Raw genomic sequence first — 13,665 nt, forward strand, 5'->3', positions numbered from 1 at the left:
CCCAACATCAGGGTCTTTTCCAAGGATTCTTCTCTTCTCATCAGGCTCCAATACTTTGGCCACCTCATGAGAAGAGAAGAATCCTTGGGAAAGACCCTGATGTTGGGAAAGATTGAGGGCACTAGGAGAAGGGGACGACAGAGGACAAGATGGTTGGACAGTGTTCTCGAAGCTACGAACATGAGTCTTACCAAACTGCGGGAGGCAGTGGAAGACAGGAGTGCCTGGCGTGCTATGGTCCATGGGGTCACGAAGAGTCAGACACGACTAAACGACTAAACAACAACAACAAATACTGTATAGTTGTTTCACTTTATTGGTAACATGAATGAAATGTAGAACCTTACATATGTTTCAAGAGAGGTTATGTCCCATAATAAATCCAGTTTGATCTTCTGCTATATATTTATGTATTACTATATTTAATCTATTTGCTAGAATTGTGAAGCAAAGTCCTGATTCAGCAATGCTGTAGGACAGTATGACTGGACTTCATCTTTTTTAAATATGTGATCAATTTCTAGCCATTTGCCATGTTTTAGGAAAAACGGGACTTAGCATAATTTTATTAAATGTCACTTTCAAAGATTACTCTTAATTCATTCAATAATTTTTAATATTACTTGGCTGTGAAATTATCCAGTCTGGGGGCTTCATTGTATTTTAACACATTAACCATTCTGCAGAGTTTTGGGGAGCGTTATAGCAGATTGGAGCTTATCAGAACCAGATTGGGTTAGACATTGTATTTTTTATTATTTTTAGATATAAAAAGGCTTCAATAGCATCTTTTTGTGATAATCAGATGTATATGATTTCTTATTTTAAAAAATCAATTCATTTGTGATCCCATCAGATCTTGTTATCCTCTTTGATCTTTAATTGTTGAAAATGTATAAGTGTGTGTTTGTGTAAAAATGTGCTAACAATTTGCCAGCTTTGTTCCCTTTTTCAAATAAACACTTACAACCTTAGCTTTTTCTATCTTTCTGAGCAAATATTAAGAGATTGCTATCTAAGTAGCTCTGGTTTTCTATAATTTTTTTTAAGAGCAGGTAGTTTTAGGTTTTTAACAATTTATAATTTTTCAATTTCAACCTCATCATTCAGTGCTTTCTCCCTTGATGTTTTTTCTTCTTCTTTCAAATATGAAGCTTTTGAACTATTTGACCTCTCATTATTGCCTTTGAAGTCTCCCATATAGAATGTTTATCAACTCTACAGAATTATTGATATTTTCTTAATATAGATGTCAGATCCTGTGTGACATTTTCATTTCGTAATATAAAATTATCAATATGCCAGCAATTTTTGTTGTTGTTGTCCTTTCTATATTAATTGGAGCATAGAATGAAAACTCAGCATCATCTATTGAAAATGATTGACAATACCTTGAATACAGACAAATGGAAGGACAAATGATTTCACAGAGACTCTCTCTATATATAATTAGTTTAGTATTTTGCTGTCAGGTGCTCCTTCTTGTTCAGATCAGGTCTTAGTATAATAAGGTAGCATTTGGGAATGAAGATGCAGCCCAGGAGCCCAGCACTGGAGGCCAAGATAGAGAAGACCTGCACGGCTACCATGTATTTTCCCTTTGTGCTCAGGTAGGTGGGAACAAAGGACACCCAAACACTGCAGAAGACCAGCATGCTGAAGGTGATCAGCTTGGCTTCATTGAAGGCCCCAGGCAGCTTCCTAGCCAGGAAAGCCACCGTGAAGCAGATGGCAGCCAGAAAGCCCATGTAGCTGAGGGCAATGTAAAACATGGCCACAGAGCCTTCGTTGCACTTCAGGATGATCTCTCCAGGCTGGGAGCTCATGTCAGAGTCTGGGAACGGGGGTGAGATGCCCAACCAAATGGTACAAATGAGAACTTGGACAGTGGAACAGGAAATGACAATGGAGTGGGCCAAACTCTTCCCCAGCCATTTCCTCACCCTATTCTCTGGCTTGGTGGCCAGGAAGGCCAGCACCACAGTGATGGTTTTTGCCAAGACAGAAGAGACAGCAACTGAGAAGATGGTGCAGAAGGCTGTTTGTCGCAAAAGGCAGGTCACTTTCCTTGGCCGTCCAATGAAGAGGAAGGAGGACAAAAAGGAGAGAAGGAGGGAGATGAGGAGGATGTAGGAGAGGTCCCGATTGTTGGCTTTGACTATGGGAGTTTCTTTGTATTTAATGAAGATTGCCAACACAAAGCCTGTGGTTGAGGAGAAGAGTAGGGTAAAGGTAGTCAGGATGATCCCCAAATACCCTTCATAGGACAAGAAGGTGATAATCTTGGGAACACATTGATCTTGGTCTTTGTTTGGATGTTCATCTTCCAGACATTTGGTGCAGTGGCTGGCATCTGAGGAAGAGAAAACTGAAACTGTGACCTCTTTCCAGAGGTGCATCTGGAGTCTTCATTAGGGTTACCAGGCGTCCCCGGATTCACCAATCTGTCCCCGGACAAAATCTGTCCCTGGAATGTCCCCAGATTTTAATTGATGTCCCCGGATTTTTGCCTGGGGACTTCTGGTGAGGCAACATGGCGAGCGCCATGGCAGCAAGCAGCATCAGAGGTCCCAGCCAAGTCAAAGTTCCAGCCAGCCAATCTGCTGGCTTGGGGGGGGGAGCTATTTAAACTAGTTGCGAGCCAGAGAGCTTCCTTCTGGCTCACTTCCTCGATCAACGCTTGCCCCGAACTTGCGCAAAGCCGCCCGCAGCAGAAGAGCCCGTGGTGCTCTTCTGCTGTGGGCTCTGCACACGTGAGGGGGGGGGCAAGCGAGGCTCTGAGGCGGTGAAGAAGAGGAGGAGAAGCATAGAAAACTACCACTGTGGAGATGGTGAGTTTAACAAGGGGGCGAGGATGGCGCTGTGGCGCCCCTTGTCCCCAACGGTGCTGCGCTGCCTTCCTGCCGGGAGCAAGGAGCGGGGCACGGGGGTTGGAACGTTCTCGGGAGGCTGAGCCTCCCTCCCTCCCTCCTCCGGCACCAGCAGCCTCTCTTGTGAGGAGGGCTGTGTCCGAGTCCACTGTCCGTCCACGTCTGGTAATGAGACACCACCACCGCCAGTTAAATCTCCATAGAGACTGCACTCGCCCTCCGGCGGTCTCCCGGTTATGGGAAGCTGGTGCCTTGTGTGTGTGTGTTTTAATGCGTGTTTTCCCAAGACCAGCGTGAGCCTTTACTCGATCTCTCTCCTCCCCCCAACCTCTTTTTGGGGGGCGTCAGTGTGTTTGTAGATGGGCTTCTCTGCCTGCCTTGTGGTTCCGCTCCTTCCTCCTGGGCCGTGTTCAGAAAGTGGTGGTGGGGGATGAGTGTTCGGACCCCTGGGCTCTCACTTGTGGGGTGCCTCAGGGTTCTGTCCTCTCCCCCATGCTTTTTAACATCTACATGCAGCCACTGGGAGAGCTCATCAGGGGGTTTGGGCTGGGTGTTCATCAGTATGCGGACGATACCCAGCTCTACCTCTCTTTCAAATCAGAACCAGTGAAGGCAGTGAAGGTCTTGTGTGAGTGCCTGGAGGCGGTTGCAGGATGGATGGCGGCTAACAGATTGAGGTTGAATCCTGACAAGACAGAAGTACTGTTTGTGGGGGACAGGAGGCGGGCAGGTGTGGAGGACTCCCTGGTCCTGAATGGGGTAACTGTGCCCCTGAAGGACCAGATGCGCAGCCTGGGAGTCATTTTGGACTCACAGCTGTCCATGGAGGCACAGGTCAATTCTGTGTCCAGGGCAGCTGTCTATCAGTTCCACCTGGTACGCAGGCTGAGACCCTACCTGCCTGCAGACTGTCTCGCCAGAGTGGTGCATGCTCTAGTTATCTCCCGCTTGGACTACTGCAATGCGCTCTACGTGGGGCTACCTTTGAAGGTGACCCGGAAACTACAACTAATCCAGAATGCGGCAGCTAGACTAGTGACTGGGAGCGGCCGCCGAGACCACATAACACCGGTCTTGAAAGATGTACATTGGCTCCCAGGACATTTCCGAGCACAGTTCAAAGTGTTGGTGCTGACCTTTAAAGCCCTAAACGGCCTTGGTCCAGTATACCTGAAGGAGCGTCTCCACCCCCATCGTTCTGCCCGGACACTGAGGTCCAGCTCCAATGGCCTTCTGGCGGTTCCCTCATTGCGAGAAGCCAAGCTGCAGGGAACCAGGCAGAGGGCCTTCTCGGTGGTGGTGCCTGCCCTGTGGAACGCCCTCCCATCAGATGTCAAAAAGGAAAACAGCTACCAGATTTTTAGAAGACATCTGAAGGCAGCCCTGTTTAGGGAGGCTTTTAATGTTTAACAAATTAGTGTATTTTAATGTTTCTGTTGGAAGCCGCCCAGAGTGGCTGGGGAAACCTGGCCAGATGGGCGGGGTATAAATAATAAATTATTATTATTGTTATTGTTATTGTTATTATTGTGTCAAGGTGCTCGCCTGACAGCTTTGGCGCCCCCCCCCTAAAAAAAGGTAAAGAATTCTGGGCTACCCTTTCCTAAAATAATAAAGCATTAAAAAAATTTTTTAACAAGTGTCCCCGGATTCCTTGAAAAAAAGCTGGTAACCATAGTCTTCATTGTACATCTTTCTCTGCATGCTGAAGACACATCTCTTAACCTTGGGCTTTCACAGGTAAAGTATTTCGTTTTGTGGGAGGTGTTTAAAAAACAAAAGCCGAAGCAAGAACCCTATTCAGTGACCCAGAATGGCTGGGGCAACCCAGTTAGATGGAATGCATATAATAAATTGATGCTGATGCTGAAATAGCTCCCAGTCCCTCCCAGAGTTTGTCTCTGAATCAATCTCTGCCATCTGCCCTTGATAAGGAGTCACTCACCTTTTCTAGTGGAGATGGTCCCTTCTGCACATGGGGAACAAGCATAGCAGCAAACTTGTTTTCCTTCCTGAACCGCCTTGGCATATCCAGGGTGACAGCTTTCAGTACACCTGGAGGGAGGCACAGCCTAATTGGTAATACAAGAAGGTGCAGTAAGGGGAAAGTGTTAGGTGTATACTGTATCTAGAATTGGTTCCTAGAGTTTGGAAAGGACCCTGGTACTGAATCCTGCTGAACTCTAAGGCAATCCCCACTGAGCGCCACTGAACCCCAAGGCCATTTTCTTTTGATGCATGCTATTTTGGTGTGTTTGTTTGTTTGCGTCTACATTTATTATTCCTCTTTTCTATGTCTTAGGGCTCATCCACACTTCCACTTCTCCTGTGTTTTCTTCTGCTTGTCCCCTTCCTCCTAGGCCTGGGTCTGAGAAGCTTTTCATTTGCCCCACCCCTTTCTCTGAGAAAAAGTGCTGTTTACCGCTGGTAATCAGAGTGAAGTCAATTCTCAGAAAACCCGACTGGCGTTTGTTATGATTCAGCAGTAAACAATGGGTTTTGAAATGAAAAAACTCTCAGACCTTTGCCTAGCAAAAGTGTGGAGGAGCTCCTACTAGGCTCAGGATACAGGACAAAAAGCACAAAATCCAAAGCCAAGAATAACAGCAACTACAAAACAAAACTTGGGTGATGAACAGCTATCTCAATGGGATGCACTTTTGTGGGTTGATTCTTATCATGTATTTTACCCCTTATTTAAGTGGCGGACTAACATTTCATAGTTCTGTAGGGCGGGGGGTTACATAATGGGTAATTTAACATGGTGGACAGCCACTGAGAATGGAAACCAGACACTGTTCCTGTTCAAAAGCGGTGCCACTGCCTGCTCAGTTGCTGAAGGTGCTCTCCAGGGTCCTGAAAAGGAGGGTGGTCAAGGGAGCAGAGCTGAGCCAGGCTGGTGAGGGAACCGTCTGAGGTGCTGGGGCCAATGGCTAACTGCTGTTGCTGTCAACTCTGAATTTCCACATTCCAAAATGGAATGTGGTTCATCCATGCCCCTTTCATGGATAAGAAGCTCGATGTATGAACATGAGACCCCTTTGATGCTGCTCCCATGTTGCACACTATTCTGTAAGTCTTGCTCCCTGGTAAGTGTTTAAAAGTTTGCAATCAAGTCCCATTTGCAGTCTTCAACAATTTTCTACATCTTAACAGGTGCCGCCGATCAGAAGGTCGGCGGTTCGAATCCCCATGACAGGGAGAGCTCCCGTTGCTCGGTCCCTGCTCTCGCCAACCTAGCAGTTTGAAAGCACGTCAAAGTGCAAGTAGATAAATACCTTCCAGCGGGAAGGTAAACGGCATTTCCGTGCGCTGCTCTGGTTCGCCAGAAGCGGCTTAGTCATGCTGGCCACATGACCCGGAAGCTGTACGCCAGCTCCCTCGGCCGATAAAGCAAGATGAGCGCTGCAACCCCAGAGTCGTGCGCGACTGGACCTAATGGTCAGGGGTCCCTTTACCTTTACCTTGTTAAACCGTTGGGGCCACACAATAGCTTTGGGGTTAATCTTGAACTTTATGTCAGTGGATGTCTCTCTCTCTATACTCCCAACTTTCACTCTGGCACGAGACTTGTTGGGAAACATCACCCAGTTCACAATATCATAACTGCCGGGCAGCTCCCCATTCTCATTCAAATACAGTTCATCTATTGAGGTATTAGAAAACCGGATTGCTCTCAAGAAAGGGTGAAGCTGGAATGACAAGGAAAACACCAGGATATAGAAAGCATACCGTATTAGACCTCTCAGCCCTGCTCCCTTTGAGCTCCCATGAAGTTTGGCAAGTGTAAAACTCAGCTAGTGTATATGCCCTGACAGACTTGTGTGACTAGAAGGCCTATGTGCCTGCTGCATCTATGTTCTATGGGACGTGGGTGTCGCTGTGGTCTAAACCACTGAGCCTCTTGGCCTTGCCAATCAGAAGGTCGGCAGTTCGAATCCCCGGGACAGGGTGAGCTCCCATTGCTCTGTCCCAGCTCCTATCAACCTAGCAGTTCAGAAGCATGCCAGTGCAAGTAGATAAATAGGTGGGAAGGTAAACAGCATTTCTCTGCGCTCTGGTTTCCGTCACGGTGTTCTGTTGCGCCAGAAGCAGTTTAGTCCTGCTGGCCACATGACCTGGAAAGCTGTCTGTGGACAAATGGTCTGAAAGTGAGATGAGCGCCGTAACCCCATAATCGCCTTTGACTGGACTTAACTGTCCAGGGGTCCTTTACCTTTTTTATGTTCTAGCTGCTTGCTGAGACTCAGCAGAGACAACTTCAGCTAAAATGGCTGGATCTCTCTCAGAGCACCAAGGAGGAACCACAGGAAGTTGGAAGGCCTCCACCAGATGCCTCACCAATTGCATTTCCCTTACAAATGGACATTTCCTTCCCCTCACTACCGAATGTCAGAAAATGTTTTTGTTTCCTTTTGCAATTTAATCATAAAGAAGAACTGCTACAAACACCTTGACTGCCCTTGCATTGCTCACCAACTAGAGCATTCAAAGTATCATGAATGAAAGCTAAAATGCATTGTCACATTGTGCAAACAGCATACATAAAGGCCACCATGAGGCTGTGTGGGAGCCCTTGTCTGTTCGTCCTGTCTCATGAAAGATATAAGCAGTTGTTGTGCTGTGGAAAGGAAGAGAGGCATTCCCTTCCCTTGGCTGTGTGGATTTGGCATGTTAGTTTTTCTGCTAGTGCTACTGACCAGACCCTTTGGTACCATGCTTCAATTTTTAGGCTTTTAGCCATTCACCAGCACCTGGCAGCTACTCACAGAAACAGAAGCATATCTTTATATACAGTAAGAAAGTTAGTGCCCTTCATTATCCCAAGTGCCAATGCTGGAAACACTAGTGTTAGATTCTATGGCTTGTAAAGTGCATTGCATTTTGCAAAGAGGGAAAGGGAATACCTGCCATGGCTGCAGCCTTTGATGTCCCAACCTGTCTCCCCCATCCGCCATCAGCATCCGTTTTGATCTTGATGAACATGCAGCATGTAAAGCGTGCGCCATGGCTTGGACATGGAAGTAAATGATGTAGCTGTCTTGGGACAGGGCTCTCTCCAGCTCCTCTCTGGGCAGAGTCTGCTGCTGCTGCTGCTGCTCCTCCTCCTCCTCTGTGCATCTTATCTGACCTTTCACGGACAAGGCGTGCTTTGAATACGAACAACGATATGCCTCATCCCAAAACTGATGAAGAAGATAGGAATATGGTGCATAGTAGTCGTGTGTGGTCCTTTTTGGGGTCTTAAATATAAAGGAGAAAGAACCGTGGGTGTACCGAAAACCTTTGCCATGCAATACCACGTTGATGTCCTGAAAACCTGTTGTGATCCAGACCCTTGCTCCAACTTGTTCCTCAATCTTTTTTTGTAGTGTGATGATTGGCACCCATCCCATGCGAGTGTTTTCATAGTAAACAAGCACAGTGACTTGTCTCCATACGGCAGTGGGTACCCCGGATACGAACCCTTCATAGGGAGTACCTTCTGTTAGTCTTTTTGTGAAGGCAACACAGATTCCATGGTGGATCATCAGAGATGTCAGGGCATTCATGAACCTCTCTCCATTCTCGTTGTCTGGCGCAAAGAGGCCAACCCACGTCCATCCAAAATGCAGGAGCAGCTTGACAATCCCCCGGTACTGGGTATCCCCTTTGGGGAGCAACCGGTAGACAAAAGGGAACTGGGATTTGTCATCCGTAGCCTGAGCATTAAAACCATAACTGATCTAGTGAGGAAAGGAAGAGATCCGTGCTTCGCTTTGGTCTCAGGATAAGAACCAGACTTTTATTAACCTGAAATGATTAATATTGGACAAACTGGTGCTGGTCTGAAACATCAAGGGGTTGGGATGCCAGGTGGGCAGAGACTGAGTTCTGGAGAAAGAGCCTTGGATCCAATCTGCAGCGTTTTAACTTACTTTTGGATGCCCTGCCTTGATCTCCCTGGAGAGAAAGTGCCTCTGAATTTCTACTCTGTCCCTCCATGCTGCCCCTTCCCCTTCATACCTGTGGTACTTTGTAGATGCTTGACATGGTTGAAATGTGTTTGGAAATCACAGAATTGGCCCCTTCAAGAACAGCCAACAGGTTATGATTCCCTTTTCCACAGGTATAGTTTGGGATGTTGCTTTCCCCACCCGAAAGCAGGTCTAGCATGGCATCAGAAGTTATCCTTGCATTGAATAAGCTCTCATAGAGGTTGTAGCCCAGGGTGATGTTGGGTAAGAGCCCAGGGTCACCGTTGATCTCCTGGATGGTGAACAAGAAGGACAAGATGTGCCAGTACATCCTACCTGACAAACTGCAATAAAGAAAGACTTTTTTTAAAAAAATGTGAAACTGCTATTCACCATTCAGCTACTATAAAGTTGTTTTGATTCCCCGCATAATGGCCTGTACTTCTACAGTGAGGACTGAGAAAAATCATATCCTTGTTGCAAGATGAAAACCCATTTACCACTTAACAATAAAAGTTTTTACTTTGGTGGAAATAACTCAGGAACCCCACAGTTATCCCCTTGTATGTGATCCTACTTAGGTTAGGAGTTGCTTCAGGGTTCAATGATTCTTCAAAAGGCAACACAAGGGTCAAAAACAGAATATCACTGGTAATTAAAGGTAAAGGTAAAGGGGCCCCTGACCATCAGGTCCAGTCATGTCCGACTCTGGGGTTGCGGCGCTCATCTCGCTCTATAGGCTGAGGGAGCTGGTGTTTGTCCACAGACAGCTTCCGGGTCATGTGGCCAGCATGACAAAGCTGCTTCTGGCGAACCAGAGCAGCGCACGGAAACGCCATTTACCTTCCCACCGGAGCGGTCCCTATTTATCTACTTGCACTTTGATGTGCTTTCAAACTGCTAGGTGGGCAGGAGCTGGGACCGAGCAACGGGAGCTCATCCCGTTGCAGGGATTCAAACCGCTGACCTTCTGATCAGCAAGCCCTAGACTCTGTGGTTTAACCCACAGTGCCACCTGGGTCCCATCCCTGGTAATTAGGAAGCACCAAAACCATCAATACATCTTTACTTACGAATGAAGCCTAGTGGGTTGTTGTAGTTGTAGTTCAAAAAACTGAATAGTTGTTTCTCAAATTTTGGAGATTGGACACTGGTAATGAGGAGGTCCTATGACTTCCTGGCTTGCTTTTTTTTGTTTTTAAAATATTATTCATTTCATCAAAAGCTTTTTATCCTGCTCTTCCGCCAAACATGTCTCCCAGAGCAGGTTTAAAATGTCACTGTTACGAGGGCCCCTATCCTCAGGCTTATCGCCAAAAAAAGACATGACACAAAAGCAAAAGGTCTCAGGAGGCAGGATGGAAACCTAGGAAGGATTTGTGCCTGAGCTGCTGTACCAGGAAGAAACCTATGTGCACTCACACAGGCACAGGCACACACCCATAGAAGTTCTGGCATCTGTTTGCCCGTAGGAAATGGCATGACTTGGGTGACACCCTCGCTTCAATGCATCATTTTGCTGAGCAGGTTTACTTACATTCTTCAACAGGCAACACTGCATCATAGCAGCTAGAATCTCTTCCCAGGGATGACAAAGGGAACTAGAAAATAAGACAGGTATCCTCCGACCAGAGAAGAGTGGCAAATGCCAAAATTAACTGGGGAGCTCAGAAATCATGGGAAAGGTTTATAATTTATTTACGAGAGCATTGTAAGCAGGTTAAAACATTAGCCGGATTTTAATCACACTTGTAAAGTAACAAAAGTATGAATAATTTGAAAGGGTAAAAATTTGGACAGGTATTGATATGCAGTTGTAATTATTATTATTAGGACCCATGGAAGGGATGGGGGGAAGTCAGGAGATTCAGAGTAATCTCGATATATGGATTTTGAATGGTTTTTGTTATATGTTTATATTTTTAAAAAATCAAATAAAAAATATTTTAAAAAGAGAATGGGACAGATATCTTGGGAACCCCTCAAACTCCCATAAGCCCCCAGTCATCATGGCCAATGGTCAGGGATGATAGCCCAGTGACATTTGGGTGGTCCTCAGCCTTGATACATGGACAATTTCTGTTGTAAACTGGAGAAGTATAACTTCCATCTGCATATAACGACTTACCGGTCAAAGCTGGTTAGCGGGAGCTGAGAAAAGTTGTACAAGTTTTGCTTATAAGGATATTGTGGCGATATGATCCCGCTAATGAGGAAGTCTCCGGGCCGGAAGTAACTCCACGCTTCTTTTTCTATGACCAGGTTCAAGGGGCATTTTGCCTTCAGGTTCCCACAGACTCCGTGGGGTATCAATAGCAGAACCAGCAGAACCAGCAAGGGTACCATCCTGGCTCTGCCTCCTGCACCTGTCTCTCCTCCAGAGCCAGCTAATCAGAAGATGGCGAGAACTCTTGCCAGGCCAAACCCACAGCGGCTTCACCCGTACAGGTACATTCAGCTTCTAGGTTTCACCTGCTCTGTGTCTTCTCAGTTTGTGTCTCACGCAGGAGATACGTTGTGCACCAACTCCCCACCCTCCCCCTGGAAGAACACAGCAGATAACCTCACTAGCCTTTATTCCAGTGTCTAGGCGATCTCCAGAAATCTCTCTCGAGCTTTGGCAAGAATAAATCACTATGATTTGGATGTAATTGTAACTAGGAGGAAAGCTCATCCCCACAACATCCTGAAATCATTTGTGTGACTTGAGTGGCAGGTGCAGCACTGGAGGAAAATATGTTTGCGAGGGATTACAGATACAGCTCCAAATTTGGCATCGGTTGTGTGTGAGAGAGTGTTTTGCCCGAACTTTGGTGACAAGAGCATTAGAAAAGCAGTACACCTGGGTCAGACCAAACAGCCAGTGGAGGGTGGTCCATATGGGCCAGGGGGGCACTGCCCTACCAACCTGTCTGCCTCCACCCAGTTTCCACAAACAGACCAGGAGATGGTCCTCACTATCAGCTCCCACCTCCTGCTTAGTCTAGGGGGTTACCTGATGTCCCCGTTTCCCGGTGACAGTCCCCGGATTTGCGAATAAGTCCCCGGACAAATTCCATCCCTGGAATGTCCCCAGATTTCATCTAATGTCCCCGGGAAACGCAGCAGCAGCAGCAGTCTCAGCAGCCCAGAGCAGTTGGCTCTGACTGGCTTCAGGAGCTGCTTGGAAGTCCCCATGGATGGTGGTGCAGGGGCTCCAAGATGCAGCTTCCGGGCTGCCTCCACCTTCCCTGAGCTCAGCAACTAAGCTTTGAAGGGAGGCTTCATGCTGCCTATCGGAGCAGCCTCTCAACTCCTACTTGCGTGCAAGCAGGAGGGGGCAGGGATCTCAGTTAGGCAATGGGAAGCCTCCCTTCCCAGCTGAGGGATCCCCGCCCCCTCCTGCTTGCACGCAAGTAGGAATGGGATTGGGGCTGCCCCAATGGGAAGGGAGGCATTGTGCTGCCCGAGCCTTGTCGCCACCGCTCCCGACCCGCCTTCTCCACCTTCCATGCCTGATGCACTGCGCACCACTTCCCCACCACCACCACTGAAGAACCAACAACTCAGGGGCTGCCCAGGCTCATAGAGAAAGGAGATAGAAGCCTCAGAGGAAGGGGAAACATGGCGGTTGAGGTCAAGGCAGCGGCTGCCCCCCCCCATCGCTGCAGCATCAACGTCCCGAACGTGTTGTTTTTTGCCTGATGCCTAAAGGTGTATAATGAAGGTGGCAGATGAACCTCCCTGGGGAGAGCATCCGACAAGCAGGGAGCCACTGCAGAGAAGGCCCCGTTCTCATGTTGTCACCCTCCAGAGCTCTCATGGAGGAGATGCACAAAGAAGGGCCTCAGAGGATGATCTGCAGGTCCAGGTAGGTTCATATGGAGAGAGGCGGTCCTTGAGGAATAATAATAATAATAATAATAATAATAATAATAATAATAATATATTATTTATACCCCGCCCATCTGGCTGGGTTTCCCCAGCCACTCTGGGCGGCTTCCAACAGAAAAATAAAACACAGTAATCTATTAAACATTAAAAGCCTCCCTGAACAGGGCTGCCTTCAGATGTCTTCTAAAAGTCTGGTACTGTAGTTGTTTTCCTCTTTGACATCTGTTGGGCGTTCCACGGGGCAAGCGCCACCACCGAGAAGGCCCTCTGCCTAGTTCCCTGCAACTTGGCTTCTCGCAACGAGGGAACCGCCAGAAGGCCCTCGGTGCTGGACCTCACTGTCCGGGCAGAATGATGGAGGTGGAGATGCTCCTTCAGGTATAGTGGACAGAGGCCATTTAGGGCTTTAAAGGTCAACACCAACACTTTGAATTGTGCTCGGAAACGTACTGGGAGCCAATGTAGATCTTTCAAGACTGGTGTTATGTGGTCTCAGCGGCCGCTCCCAGTCACCAGTCTAGCTGCCGCATTCTGGATTAGTTGTAGTTTCCGAGTCACCTTCAAAGGTAGCCCCATGTAGAGTTCATTGCAGTAGTCCAAGCGGGAGATAACTAGAGCATGCACCACTCTGGCGAGACAGTCCGTGGGCAGGTAGGGTCTGAGCCTGTGTACCAGATGGAGCTGATAGACAGCTGCCCTGGACACAGAATTAACCTGTGCCTCCATGGACAGCTGTGAGTCCAAAATGACTCCCAGGCTGCTCACCAGGTCCTTCAGGGGCACAGTTACCCCATTCAGGACCAGGGAATCCTCCACATCTGCCCGCCTCCTGTCCCCCCACGAACAGTACTTCTGTCTTGTCAGGAGTCAACCTCAATCTGTTAGCCACCATCCATCCTCCAACCGCCTCCAGGCACTGAGTATTGCGGTCCTGAGCCATTTAAAGTAGCGGTCCTGAGCAGTTC

General features: G+C 47.7%; 1 protein-coding gene across 1 annotated transcript; it reads right to left on the reverse strand.

The window, feature by feature from the left end:
- Positions 1–1,454: 1,454 nt before the first annotated feature.
- LOC118080149 (vomeronasal type-2 receptor 26-like) lies at positions 1,455–9,158 on the reverse strand. Its single transcript, XM_035105079.3, has 5 exons — positions 8,877–9,158; positions 7,778–8,596; positions 6,335–6,562; positions 4,816–4,942; positions 1,455–2,353 (listed from the first exon to the last, which is right to left on the reverse strand). Exons 1-5 carry the CDS (start codon positions 9,156–9,158, stop codon positions 1,455–1,457), a joined length of 2,355 nt encoding a protein of 784 aa, XP_034960970.3.
- Positions 9,159–13,665: the final 4,507 nt, after the last annotated feature.

This window comes from Zootoca vivipara, chromosome 2 (genome assembly GCF_965207765.1).
Source record: "Zootoca vivipara chromosome 2, rZooViv2.hap1.1, whole genome shotgun sequence".
Taxonomy (NCBI): Eukaryota; Metazoa; Chordata; class Lepidosauria; order Squamata; family Lacertidae; genus Zootoca; species Zootoca vivipara.

Coding starts and splice junctions, on each gene's coding strand:
- LOC118080149 (XM_035105079.3), bottom strand. CDS start 9,158: ATGTACTGGCACATCTTGTCCTTCTTGTTCACCATCCAGGAGATCAAC. Junction 6,563..7,777: donor AAAGGCTGCAGCCATGGCAG/GTATTCCCTTTC, acceptor TTGTCATTCCAG/CTTCACCCTTTCTTGAGAGC. Junction 2,354..4,815: donor GACCATCTCCACTAGAAAAG/GTGAGTGACTCC, acceptor TCTCTTCCTCAG/ATGCCAGCCACTGCACCAAA.